Raw genomic sequence first — 14212 nt, 5'->3', positions numbered from 1 at the left:
GAGGATGCATTCTGCAGTTTGCTCACTTAGCTACAGAGAGGCTTTTTTTCCTTTGACCTAGACTGCTAATCCCTCATTGCAAAGAGCAGCAGCTGTGCTTTGTCTGTGGAGGTCTCTGCACTGCATGCAGCCTCATTCGTTAGAGCAACCCCCTCTTTGTGTGTTCTGCTTTTTCAATTGCTGAAAGGGTGACTTTCTGTTTTCTTGCTCAGAAAACCCTCTTCAGGTTTGTGGAAGTCTACAATGCGTGAAATTCTCACCCTGCCCACCCCCCCCCCCCCAAAAAAAAAAAAAAAAGTAGGTTTCCATGAGCTGTTACATATAATTTCACAAAACTGTGTGTTTGACTAAAGTGTTCCTGACATTCAGGAGGCGAAACATCTCTGAGTTGCTTTTTAGAAAGGTGAGGAAACCTATTTCCATTTAAATATTAAACACTTGAGATAGATGTGTTGAATCGCAGCTCTAATGGATATAATTACGAATAAACCAATTTTTGTGTGTGTACATGTTGTACCCTCATTTAACATTGAATAATCAGGCTTCAGTTGCTTTTGGTATAATTCCCTCAGTTAAACGTGTAGTAAAACATTGGTAAGATGTTACTGGTAGCTGAAAGCTAAGGTAACACAAGAACAGAACATAGTAATTTGCTGGTTTAGGCTTTACTGCAGTGAATGGTGAAACTCCTGCTACCTTCAAAGGGAGAAGAATTTGGCCTGTAGTTTCTCTAAGAAGATATGATGTAAAATATTTAATTAGTAAGCACAGATTTCACATTGCAGTTAATCTCATAGTCAAACATTCGTATTTATACTTTCATGTTTTGTAATAATCTTTATTCTGTAGCTGAGCAGAATTTTCAAATATATGTAATGCTGTTGAGTTAAATGCGCTCCTCGAACATTTAAGTTACAGTTTTTGAGGCTATAGACAGATGTAGCCTAACCTAAACCTTTTGCCTCTTCTTCATTTCAGAACTTCCCTTTCATTCCACTTCAGCTGTTTTTATTTGCTACTGAAAACCTGTTTTAGAGTGGAAAACATATACAGAGAGACAGCTGACAGACTTGGAACTGAATGTACTGTTTAGCTGAGCTTGAAAAGTTCTGTTGCTTGGGCATCTTGACCTTAGATATAGTGATTTGTGAATGCCCCATCCAGTCACTTCTGTAAGCTGAGGAAGTTGCAGGTGGCACTGAACGTGCCACCCGAAGTAGACGGGGTTGTGACAGAAAGCTCAAAGGAATAAAGGGATGAAATGGTGACCTGCCCTCATGAGAAAGAGAGAAGTGGCAGTAGTTGCTAAAAGGAGAATGAGAACTTATTTGTATGTGGAAGAAGATCAAGGGTAGGAAATGCAGGAGGCAAAGCTTCCAGATGCATAGAATGTGTTTATATATCTAAAACACCGTTTTTTTAATTGGTGATTTGTAGAGGCATTGAATAGTCATAGCTTAATCTGTTAATGAGATTCACGTATGAAGCCAAAACATACACATGCACAAAATTAACTGAAAAAAAATGTTGAGAAGCCTTGTTTGTTGTCTTAAATAAGGACTTAAGTTGTGTCCTGATGCAGCAATTCTCACGCTGCGTTCTAGGATGGCTTCATGATAGCAGGAGTAAGTGTCTAGAAACCAGAATTCTCATGAAATAAGGAGTGGCTATTTCTTTCCCCTGAGGTCTTGTTACATACAACATGCCACAAGGGATTCGTCTTGTGCCTGTCTTTTTTACTATATTTATAAAAACACTGAGAATTAGTAAGATGCCATGAGCTCATATACCAGCCTTTACACTGACAAGCACTCAGATTTGCATCTCTTTGCAGATGTACTTGCAGTATGTGAAAGAGATTGCACTTAGATAAAAACCAGCTGGTTTAAACGTAATCCAAGTTGAGTTGTGATATAGATGAAACACGTATCTTAGGAAACAAGCCATTATTCAGTGCCCTGTATTATGAGTGGTCATATTCTAGTCTGTAAGACAGAACCCAGGACCTTGGGTTATTCTCAATTTACGTACTTGTTCAGGAATTTCAGGACTGGATTCTGTCACCTTTCACTTCATTTATCAGACTATATTCATCAATACCTTCATATTTCAGAATATTTTATTGTCTTAATCTTTTTTTATGAAACATTTAATGCAACACCTCAAGTAAGTGAATATGATCTTTTTCTTTCTCAGTTCAGTTACTGCATATGCTACCATGCCTTTTGCTTTCCTTATTCTTAACCTGATTATATATATTTAATTTGTCCATCATTGTGGTGTCAAAGTCCTGATCATAAAACATAGTTTCTGTATTTGTGACAAACAGTATCAAACCTGAGCTTAATTGTAAAATTCCATCCCCAGCATTTACTGGCTTGGTTGTTTTTAAAGTGAATCATATTGACAACTAATAAAAATTCAACTACATCGTATTTTTATATAAAAATACAGTTTATAGTATTGCTGGTGACAAAAGAGATATTGAGAAAATTAAGTACTCTTTTGTTCCAGACTTTCTACAGTATAATAAACATAAACCCCTTTTACAAGCTGCAGGAAATTGAACATGTAAATGTTCAAATTATATTAATGTATTTGTATATCATTGCATTGCTGAGAAGTTTAGGAACATTTTTGTCCATATGTGCTAAAGATGAGGCTTTTTAAAGTTCATAAATAATTAAAAATATTTCATGTTAACTTGTTCTTTTTAAAAATTATTACTTGAATGCATCTTTAGGGCGGAGTAAGATTTTATGGATTGATTAAACGAGGGTTGAATTCAGCAATAAAGTTGCCTTAAAGTTTTTTTGTCTTGACTTCAGTATCTGTTTGGGGATTAAATGGTCAATATTGAGAGACTTGCTGGAGATGTAAAGAATTCTAGAGACTTCTTTTTATGCTCCTAGGGATTTGAGTGGTTGGTGTTGCTCAAGCCGTACAGTTCTAAATGTAATTGAGCAGTTCATTTTTGTTAATTATCTAAACTTTGCCATCTGCTGGAGAGCCTTTTAGTGACATTGTAATTTAGTCCAGTTGGAGCTCAATTAGAGTTTTCCAACTAGTCTTATGTGTTCACCAAACAAAAACCTACACACCAAACCCTGGTCAGTTTTGTTACTCAATTTTTAAATAAGCATCTGGAGTAACTGTGACAAGCTTACTGTGTTATGTTGTGAGATTAAGTGCTGTGGATTTCCTTTTTATGTATCAAACCAGGACATTTCTATGGCAATTGACACCTTTCAGCTTCCTGAATGTTTGCATGAGTATGACACAGAAATTGTCATGCCTTATTGAATTCCATTGTCCTCACTTATCCCAGCACGATGACAGATGCAGGAAGGGGTGAGGGACAATATGGGAAAAGGCAGAAAAGAACCTGCCACCTACAAAGAGACTACTGCGTACAGCTGCTTCACCGTATGTTCCCCTGTAGTCAGAAAATACTGTTCAAGGTCCACGCTGAGCAATTCAGAGTACAGACGACTGTTTTGCATGGATATTCTGAACTGGCTTTGTTCAGTTCTAGAAGTATGGAGTGTATGGAACATAGCAGTTACAGCTTTTTCGCTACACCAGGGCAAATGCGCAGTAATTGCACTCTCTGTGTTGTAATTAGCTGTAAGCTGTATGTACGTCTCACAGATGTGTTATGTGGAGACTTCGGATTTAGCATACCTTTGTGCAGGCATACCTCTACACTGTCGCTGAAGCTCTGCTACATCTCAAAGTTAGGTTAAGATTGTTTTTTTTTTTCAGTGTACTAGGGCATATTGTATAGTAATGCAAAATGATCCCCCCCATGCCCTGCAGGATTAAAACAGTATGAGAAAAATGCAGAGTCTTTAACTTGTTTGCTCTTTCTTTGCATTGAAGAAGAAAAGTAAGTCCTTTAGAACCACGGAAGCGACACAGTGTAAGATTTCTGGCTTCAGGAAACAGTAAGGAAGTTGAAGCCGTAGAAACTTGACTCTTACTAATGTAATCAGGACACTACAGTATTACGTTGTGGATTTTTTTAGTTCTAACTGCATTATATTTTCTGATGGGAGCAGATTGCAGGAGCTGCGACTTTTGTGGTCGTACTTTTCCACTTGAAGGCCATAACAGCACATACACAACATTCTCCTAAACTTTAAGGACCTCTCCATACAAGCCTTCATTGTTTCCTTCATATGTTATAGTAGTAAGAAAAAGAAATTAATTTCGGGCATTATGTCTGCACAGGGTAATATTATTGTGGCATAATGGTGAACTGGGGTTATTTGGAAGAATCCAGAGTGTGATGGAATATTTCTCTGGGTAATTGTCAGAGCAGTAGAAAAAACATCTTTATTCTTTTTTCTGCTAAAAATCTCTGTTTAAATTTATGGAAGCCTTAGCTTTTACAGCTTCCATGGTTATGAGCTTTCTTTTCTCATGAGAAATTTTGTAATGGTGAGTAAGTGAGGAGTTTGATCATTTTCATCTGACATTTACATCAGACTAACAGACCCAGCTGAAGAACCAGCAGTAGTTAAACCTCCAGGAGTTTCAGACCGTGGTCATTACGCAGGTGCGCATTATCTCCATGTCTTAACAGATACTCACATTGACTGCAGATTCACGGAGAAGCATCCCAGACCCGTGTTAGTCATTCCATATGTGCTGTGGAGTTGACCTGTGCATGTACCGTGAGTCAAGATAGCCAGAGTACGAAATCAAGGTTAAAATAACGATTTGTCCGGAAATTTTAAGTACCCCTAGAAATATTCTGTAAATACCTCTTTTGTTGATTTAAACAACTGGTGAACTTTTTTGGGGAAAAACAACAAGGTCCCAGAACCTTACACACACACACAAATACTGTTAAGAATAGAATTGAAGCCATTAAATTAATTTCCACTTGTGACTGCGGTCAATATTAAACTTGGGTTGTATTAAAGAATTTATTTAAGATTTCCATAACCCTTTGCCTACATGCTGTGATGCCTTAGTGACTATTGTATTGCCTGCTATCTAATGGAACTGCTTCTGCACAAATGCAAAATCAATGAGCTCATATAGCATGAGGAACAGGTGGTAAAAAATACTTAACTTTATGTACAACTGCAATAAGCAACGATGGGGAAACAGTTGAATGCAGTATATCCTGATTGTTCAGGTTTCAGGAGTGTTCCAAACAAAATACCTGAATTACTCTTCCCTGCTCCGTATTTGGCTAATATTTAAGTTCATATTTTTATAAATATATATTTCAAGAATTTCCAGTTCAATGATGAAATGTTCACAAAAATATATAATTTACAGTCATAAATATATTCCATTTTCAATACAGCTTTTGTTAACTTTACCTGTGTTACATTTTTTTTTTTTTTTCAGTGTTCTTGAAAGTAGTCCCATTAAGTGGGGATTGTTAAGGTTTTGCTGGGTTCTGTCATTACCAGCAACAGCCACTTCTGTTTTGCTCCAGACCATGAACCATTTTGACATGGCTTGCACAGCACTAGTATTAACACACACTACAGCTGGGCATCTCTTTCATAGAATACAGAAACGCAGAAATGATGGTATCCCCTGTGGGAAGATGTGAATTACCCCTGCCTTGTTCTGCAGGAAGCTGCAGCATTGATTCAGAACCTTGCCATTTTATTTTTAATTTTTTTTAGCATGTCTTAGATTTAGATGAATTAATTTTTACCAACCAAGAAGTTTAGGTACCTTGACTTTAGCAGACTCCCTAAAGATGAAGGTATTACATCTTTTGACATCTGAATTTAAAAAAAAAAAAAAAAAAAAAAAAAAAGCTTTGAAATGTAGCTGTTATTGTTCGTGTTGTCACTGTTATCTGACTGGGAGAGGAGCTCAGGAAACTATTGAAGTGAGCGAATAATGGTTCCTCTCTCTTTGGTAGATCGTTCTTCTTTTGCCTAGAGGTTCTTCTGTGTCACTCAGCAATTCAAAACTAGTAATAAAAACTCAGTATATTGTTTTGTCCTTCAGGATATTGTGAACACACCAAAGTGTTCTCTTACAAAAATGTTTGAAATAGAACACTGTAAACTTTTTGTCATCTCTTTCTGTTTCTGGGTCTACTCTTAATAGATACTATGTATTTTTTTAATTAGTGTATTATATTAATGTCTTCTATAGCATTGTTATGCCATCTGCAAGAAGGCTAACAATATCCAGTCCTGCATAGTTGTTTAAAAAAACCAAAAAAAAGCTGAACGACTCTTGGTAAATTCAAACTAACCGATGTGTTTGCTGGCTTAGTGTGTTGTGTCCTGTAACTGCAGCCTTGCTGATATTAGCCAATTAACAATTTCCACACTGCTAAAAATTTGCACGCTTACTAGACAGCTAAGGCATTTTGGAGGACATAGAGACAGCTTATTTTAAGCACCTCTGGCTGCCTAAAATAGAGACTTAATTGTCTTATGTAGTCAATGAATGGAGGTTGCCTTTTCTGATGAGCATTTCTAAACGCTTCATTTATGTACATGCTCTGAGTTGTCTTTTAGAGGAATGGTGTTCTTGTCAAAGCTAAAATAACTGTCTAAAATAGAATATTGGAATATTCCTTCTTCCTATTAAACTACATGTCTGAATTGAGACAGAGATTGGGAGAGAGACTTTCTGGTGTATTTCAGTTTTGTGGAGTTAAAAAAAAATTGATTGAAGAGCCAAAATGCCAGATCAATATTTTATTTCTCCCACCTGAAACGCTGTTGCCATTACCTGTTGCACTGTGCTAATAAAATAGGCTAAGAACTTCAGAAGAGTATTTCTGTGCCAAATGTCAACAAGTGTGTATTTCTTTTTTTACCCCGTGACTGCCACTTAGCAACATAATGTGCAGGAAGTATCAATGTTGTTCTTTCCCTTTCTGTCTCCCAAATGTAAGGGAGGGTTCAGGAAAAACACGTCATTCACAGTTGTTTTGTTTCCTGGAAATTTTTCCAGTCTGACCAAAAAAAAAAAGACAATGTAAATAAATTCTTTTTCCTTGCATTGAAGTGATTTGATGATGCATGTAAATCACTCCTTGAAATCGCCATTTAAGTTGGCAAAACTCTGCTGGTCATAAATAAAAGTTGTTAGAAGGCTGTCATGTGGGTTGTGTTACGCTGTCTGATCTCTTATGCTGAAAGCTAGGAGAGTTTTGTTCGTAATAATTTCACTTTCTGAAGAAGCGCACGCTCTGCCCTGTTTTTCTGGCTTAAAAACTAATTGCATATCGTGACTTGGAAGCTGCTAGTTTTTTCTGGTCTCTGCCAAACTGAGCTATGATAGCTGATTTTCATTAGGAAAATACTGGTGATCTGCTTAAGTGTTCCTTAATTTCTTCCTATTGAAGTTACTGAATGAAAAAGTAAAAATCTTAACTAACTTCACTGATTAGAAACCCAGCAATGGAAAAAACAATAACTATTGACATTTTTTTCTGAAACCCTGGCACCAAGTGTCCCTTGTTGCTGTCATTGCTTTGCTGTTATCTAAAATCCAGTGAGTTTGCCACTCATTAATTTCAGGGTGGTTTGAATTAATTGAAGAACAGTATCTAGGCTCTTTGGGCTCAGTTTATTGACATAGGGCCATTTCTTTGTTAAATGCATTTTCTAAGGTAATTCTGCTAAGCACATTTCATTCAGTGAAAGAATCAAGAATCTCAGGGTTATACTTACTGAGCTAAGTGGAAAGGGGTTTTCAGAGCAAATAGAATTTAAGTCCTTTGCCTGCCATCTAACAGTAGTGCCAATGTACTGTTTATCAGAAGAGGGTAATAATTTGTAAAATGAGATCTTTAGCCTATTTTTGTAACTCTACTGATGACATTTGAAGAATGGTTTAGATGCCAAAAAATTATGGTTTGGTTTAGCCGTGTTCAATATTGGAAACTGGTTAGGAGAAGATTGACGATAGCAGGGTGAACTGAAAAAATAATGGGAAAGTTATTTTTTTAAATTGATGAATTTAATTAAATTAATCCAGTTCTGTTTTAATTAATCCTCTGGGAGCTATGTTTCTACATGGTAGGTTGAGCAGATTGTGAAGGAGAGGCTGTCACAAAAAGTAGATTTTTAGGAGTCGGGGATCTTTGATTCTATTCTTGAGTCTGTCACTGACTCACTGTGCAAGCCTCCTAAATTGCATGAGTCACTTAATGTCTCTGCCTCATTTACAGTTCCTATAAAAGTGAGTATTACTTATATCATGCCCAGTGTTTGACAGTTGCCTTTGCATGTTCTTCCCCTGTGTCATGTTTAAGCCCCCAAAGTAATTTCCAATAACGTACAAAGTTGTATCCAATTTTGCCTAAACTCTCTCTCCAGTTTGGGTCTGTAGATGTGACTGTCCCCAAAAAAGAGGTTTACTGACAAATTTCTTTGTTAATAATCGTCATTAAATAACAAACAATAAAATGCTAAGAATTTAATTCATTTAGTACCTTCATTCATCTACACCTAAATCCTTCTTTACCATTTTTGATACTTATATGCTATGAAACTTTTTTAAAGGATCCTTTAAATTCAGTCATAAAGATTTTCAGGCACTTCTAAACTGAGTAATGTAACTCCATTACTATTTCTTATTTCCCCAATTTGTGTCCTATGGTTTGTTACCCATCTGCCGCATGACATTTAAGAGCCATAGGTTCTTTAAGGCTGAAGCTGACACTTTGTTTTTTTCAAAGCATTTTTATAGCCTACAGAAATTACAGATGGACAACACAATGATGTATTGCATTTTGGTTCATCTGCTCATACTATTATTTCAGATGATTCCGAGAGCTTCTCTGGTGGCATTTTACAAAAACAAGATGTAGACTTAAGGAATATAAACTTTAATTTTTTTTTTTTTTTTTTGCTAAATGTCATGCTGTTTGTCACGGTAACTCAAAATACTTTGAACAATTTCCTTTTGTTGAAATATTTTCAGTGTCTTTAAAGCGTTTGCAAGCTTTTCTATGTCCCAAATACAAGGAGGAGTGGTACATGGAAAATGAAATTATTGAAAAACATTTCTGGAGAGCTTATGGCCAAATAAACTTCATTTGAGGAGAGGCAGAGATTTGTATAGCATAGCTCAGCTGAAGAAAAACTGATAGTTGAGTAACACTTTGTTTTGTTTTTTTTTTCTTGAGTGGCAATTACTTGATCTTAGTAGGACACCCAAGACTGCATAAATATTTAACTAGAAAGGCTGTGCGTGTGTGTGCATGCATTTTGTGTCTAAAAATAGTTTTCTTTGAACAGGATTCAATTTTGACTTTGCCTGCTTCACTTTTAACATGGAACAGAACTCCATGTGGAAAAACTAATGTCCTTTTATTGGCCAGCTAGAATTCCCCTTGCTTGGCACTGCTTCTTTTCAACTCTTCACTGCTGTGTACTTCCATTTAGTTAGCAGCCATATATGTAAATTACTTCTGGGCATTAAGGAATAAAGAATGGATGGTTTAGAAAATGCTTTTAAAATTAGTATTTTTTTCTTTAAAAGTAGTTTTGAACTCTGCCTAATTTTTCCAACTTATTTTACTAATTATTTCCACTTACCTTTTCTTAATTCTAAGTTTAACAGCAAAATTGTGGAGTTAATATTTTTTAAAAGTGCTATCAAACATGCCACATTTTGTTCCATAAGAATCCTTTTGCCTTTCTAACGGAATAATTAACAGAAGAATATGGCATTGAATGAGATTGTAAAATCACATTCTAATACTACAAAAATAATGTTTCTGTCAAATAAACAGAAGAAAGTCTCCTCTACTAACCAAGAATTTCGACACACAGTTATACGGTGACTTTTCATTCTGAACAGCTCAGACCAGTAACAAGCTTTTGAAGAAAACGAGCATACGTTATCTTGTCTGTATTTTATGCTTGCTTTGAATTGGTCACCAAAGGGCATATACTAACGTGAGAAGTGGGGCTAAAGTCTGAATTTACATATATATGTCTTTGTAGAGTGCATGGAGCGTATGATAAGTGCCAAACTGCTGCCTCTAGAAACTGATATTCTTTCTTCCCAGAACAGGAATGACTAAAGTAAAAGCTCATGCAAGCTTTTTTGTCTTTGGTAAGTGTTGAGATCTGCTGACATTTCTGAGGGTCGTGCCAGTCTGTTAACCGTTGAGAGCTTAGGTTTTGTACAACGCAGACAGCTGCCCATCAGGAACTCCACTGGACACCATCCGCTTGTTTTACTGACATCATCAGAACAGTCAGTAGACAGTGATTTATTCACTACCCACAAAGATAAAATTTAGGCTTAAGGATAATGGCTGAATTCTGAAGGGAAGCATCTCTAATGACATACGTCTCCTGCTAACCAAGCATTAAAAAAATGCAAAAAAGAAAACAGTTAATCTGTGACGAGATGATATGAAGTTGCTCTGCTCTTAGGTTTTCAAAAAGTATCTGGAACTTTAGAGTTTCAACCATGGTGGTAATAAAAGAATGATTGAGAAGATGACTGATGCTCTAACTGTAATATACAGCACTTAAAAGGTAAACATTTCCAAGTTTTAAAGTAGTATATGATGCACCTAGATCAAACTCATTAGGGCAGGGTTATTAAGTTTTAAGCTAGTTCTTTTAAAACTGGCACCTGTTATAATTGCTGGACTATGTTAGTTTTGTAAATTTTGCATTAGCAGACAGCATACTTCATGTGTAGCTAACCAGTACAAATAAATGCTTTCTTGTTGGCATCTCCCTTCGGTATGTTTTGTTCCAATTGCTGATCGTTTGTCAACACAAATTTCTCCAGGTAAATTTTGGTTTTACTTATGTAGCAAGAGAGACAAAGCTGTTTTGAAAAATGAAAACAAACTGTACTATGGGGTCTGGAGATGGGGAAAGGAGGAGTAGAATAGCAGCAGTATTCTGTATTCACCAGTCACAACGGTGTCAGAGACCGTTATTCAAATCTCTGATCTTGTTCTGCCAGATATCTCACTTACCTTCAGCAGCAGGAGTGCTAGTACAGGGTATGTGCACAGATGTGTTTAGTCATGGAGGTGTTGAGGAGCAATTTTTCAGCAGGCTGTACAGATAAAATAGCACCTAGCAATTCTGAAGGAACTAGGTATAGTTGAAATGGCACTGTCATTTGATAATATTTTAGTTATCATAAGGTAGTTACGTGAAAGCAAGGTATTTGGGCCACTGTCATATTATTAAATAATGGAAATAGCCAGCTAAGCTTGCTAATAAGTATGCAATGTTTACTGCATTGCTCTGCTTTCACTAAAACTGAACGACTTTTGTTTGCTGTATATGCCTGAGGCTTTTGTGCCTTTGTGTGCCTTTGTGCTTCCACTGTGTTCACGTGAAGGTTTCGTATCTCAGCTTTTTATCAGTATTCAAAGCTGTCATGATTCACCCATCTTGTTTCCTTTAGCTAAACTTTACATTTTTTTTGCTTATGCGTCCTTATTTGGTCTGCTTTAATAAAGTTATACTACTCTTTGTATAAAATGGTGGTATCTGATGCAGAGACTTCAGCCGTATTCTAAACACCATGGCCATGGCTGTAATTATATCAGCTAATGGCAACCACTGACTGTATGCCAAGTAAAATGTGTAAGAATGAACTAATTGTTAGATGAAACAATGAGACACGTGAAGAACTTGGTAGTACTTTAAGTCCCTTAATCTTAAATTCTCTTTACTCGTCAGGAAGTTCAGTTAGCAGATCACTGGTTTTGTTGGAGATGAGCATGTTTGTATTCATACAAGTCAGATTTCAAATCTTTAAAAAATTATGAGATACCATACTCACGTTAACCTTCCCTTTTCCAATTTAACTGGTTCTTAACCAAACTTATGTAAGTAGGTTTTTACAGATGTTCTTACTCGTGGTACTGCTTGCTGTCTGTTAACCGCTTTGTTTTCAAAGCGTGATAGGTCCTCTCTGTATTGAATTTTACCCCATTAGGTGTGTGTTTGTCTGTAGAACAGTACGTTGGCCTGAGGATTAGCTTAGCTGTTTGCAAGCTTCACTGTTACTAATCGTTACCTCTGCTTTGCAGAACATCTTCAAGTCCTGTAGGTTTACAGGTCTGTAGAGCCTTTGGATGTTATTCTCTTTTTATATTCGCACAATAAGCATGAATAATATTCTTTTTTGGAGAGTGTTCTGCTTGTTTGGATTTTTTTTTTTCCCCTGAATAATTAAGTTCTACAGTTTGATTACTGTATTATGTGTTTGATTACTGCAGCCTATAGAATTTCCCCCTCTACTTTGTTGTATAGTTTAATCCTTTTTGAAAGGGATCTACTAAATTGCAAGTAGAAGAGCTATTGCTTCTGTAACTTTTTCCAAAAACTTTCTGCTGCTTCATTAATAAGATAGTCACAGTAGCAAAATCAGCTCAGGAAGGAATGACCCTCAGAACACCACCTGACTGGCCAGCCAAGAATTGAAACAGATGTCTAAGGAAAAAGTTGGGAATGTTGGTCAGTGTTACACTGGCAACTGGATTATCAAACTGGTCATCATTTCATCAGGATTTTTTTTGTCCTTTATACTTTTCAGTTGATTCATTAGATCTTTGAACTTAAAAAAAAAAAAAACAAACAAAAAAAAAACCAAAAAACAAAAAACCAAAACCCCCAAAACACAAACAAAAAAATCCTTTGAAATTCTGTTTTGTCTTCAACAGTGCCCTTAAAGATAGTCGTTTCCCCCCAATGACGAGGGATGAACTGCCACGGCTTTTCTGCTCAGTGTCTCTACTCACTAACTTTGAAGATGTATGTGACTACATGGACTGGGAGGTAAGGATGTCAGATACCTTTTAAGAAAATTACTTTGATACCATGAACATCTAAAGCAGAAGTCACACCATTTAAATTATCTGCATATGTTTAGTGTAGTTGTCACTGGTTTCCACTCTATACACATTGTTTTGTGCATAGATTCAAAAGATCCTTTTTGATAGAACCATCATCACCTTAAAAGTCTGAGCCATGAAAATGGAATGAAGTTGTATTTTTGCCCACTTAGGCATTCAGAGAAAGAGTGGTCTGCACAGATGTATTTATGTCTAAGACTCCATCAAGCAAGGTATTGTCTGAGTGATGGTGTCCTGAGACCTCTTTTGCAGCATAGGTAACTACAGAAATGTGGTAGATCAGTCCATTGATTCTGAGAAGAGGATGTTCCAGTATGAAAGTTAATAGTCTGATGTACGCTTCTGGAAACAAGCACTGCAAAAAATTGCCATTCAAAAACAAGCTGCCTTATTTAGCTTGTAGGAGTGAGCCATCGATCTTTCCCAAAACTTCCTTTGCTTTCAGAGTGGCCTGCACAGACCCCACAAAGTCCTTACACAGCGAGGCCAAGTAAATCATTGCTCTTGTTTTTCTTTGCTACTTATGCATGGAGCTGAATTTATTTTAATTGTTAGGTTCTAGGAAATGTGCATGCATTTTCTTGGAACAGCAGCATAAAAGATTAAGGAGCAAATGCTGCTTTTAGAATTATTTCTGGGAAGGTATGCTGAAGGAAGGGTTACTCTGTATTCTTCTGCTTTTTCCAAAATTATTTGGTATTAGACACTTCCAAAAAACCAAGTTACTTAAGATGAACTTCTCATCTCAGTATGACTGTTGTGTTGCCCTTTGAGTCTATATTTGAGTGGACATAAAAAAAAATTTTGAAATTGTCATATATGATAGTGGACATGTTACAATGCCAAGAGACATCACACAAGTTACAGTATTTCCCTTTAATAATGACTTGGGCCTATGAAATATTTAGGCCTTTTTAAGAGAAAAAGAGGCTTTCTGTTGTATTCACATATAACAAATGTATATTGAATAGAAATTTCATTTGTTGTTAAAATGGTAAGAGGCCCTACTGTATCAGAATGGCGGTACCCAGCAGTAATCTCAGCATTATGAATTTTACAGTAGCTGAAAATCTAATAAAAATGCATTTTCTGTTCAACTCATAATCACAAGGGCTTCTTACCTTCTGATATGTAATTCTGAATGAGATGAATGTAAGTTTCCTTTGGGGTTTATCAGCATTTTCACCATAATCAGAATTACTCATTTTTTTCTGTAATGTCAGACCAAAAATAAATCTTAGCTGAAACTGTGTGTGCATTCTCAACAAGAAGTTTTTTTCAGAGAGGTAGTTTTATCTTGTCACTGAGCTGTTGGAGTACTTTAAACAATGTTTTCAAGTAATCAAAACTGTGGGACTTTTA

General features: G+C 36.2%; 1 protein-coding gene across 4 annotated transcripts in view; it reads left to right on the top strand.

Moving 5' to 3' along the window:
* The window catches only part of AMMECR1 (AMMECR nuclear protein 1), a 108136-nt gene that overhangs the window by 75546 nt on the left and 18378 nt on the right, over nt 1-14212 (top strand). For all 4 annotated transcript variants that reach the window (XR_003920922.2, XM_041119139.1, XM_029997256.2 and 1 more), the window contains exon 4: nt 12659-12773. Coding sequence is in view for 3 of the 4 variants with exons in the window: in XM_041119139.1 (XP_040975073.1) it covers nt 12659-12773 (115 nt within the window). In the remaining variant the exon portion in view is untranslated. The remainder of the gene's footprint in view (nt 1-12658; nt 12774-14212) is intronic.

This window comes from Aquila chrysaetos, chromosome 21 (assembly GCF_900496995.4).
Source record: "Aquila chrysaetos chrysaetos chromosome 21, bAquChr1.4, whole genome shotgun sequence".
NCBI lineage: Eukaryota > Metazoa > Chordata > Aves > Accipitriformes > Accipitridae > Aquila > Aquila chrysaetos.
This window is presented reverse-complemented; position numbering and strand designations above follow the sequence as displayed.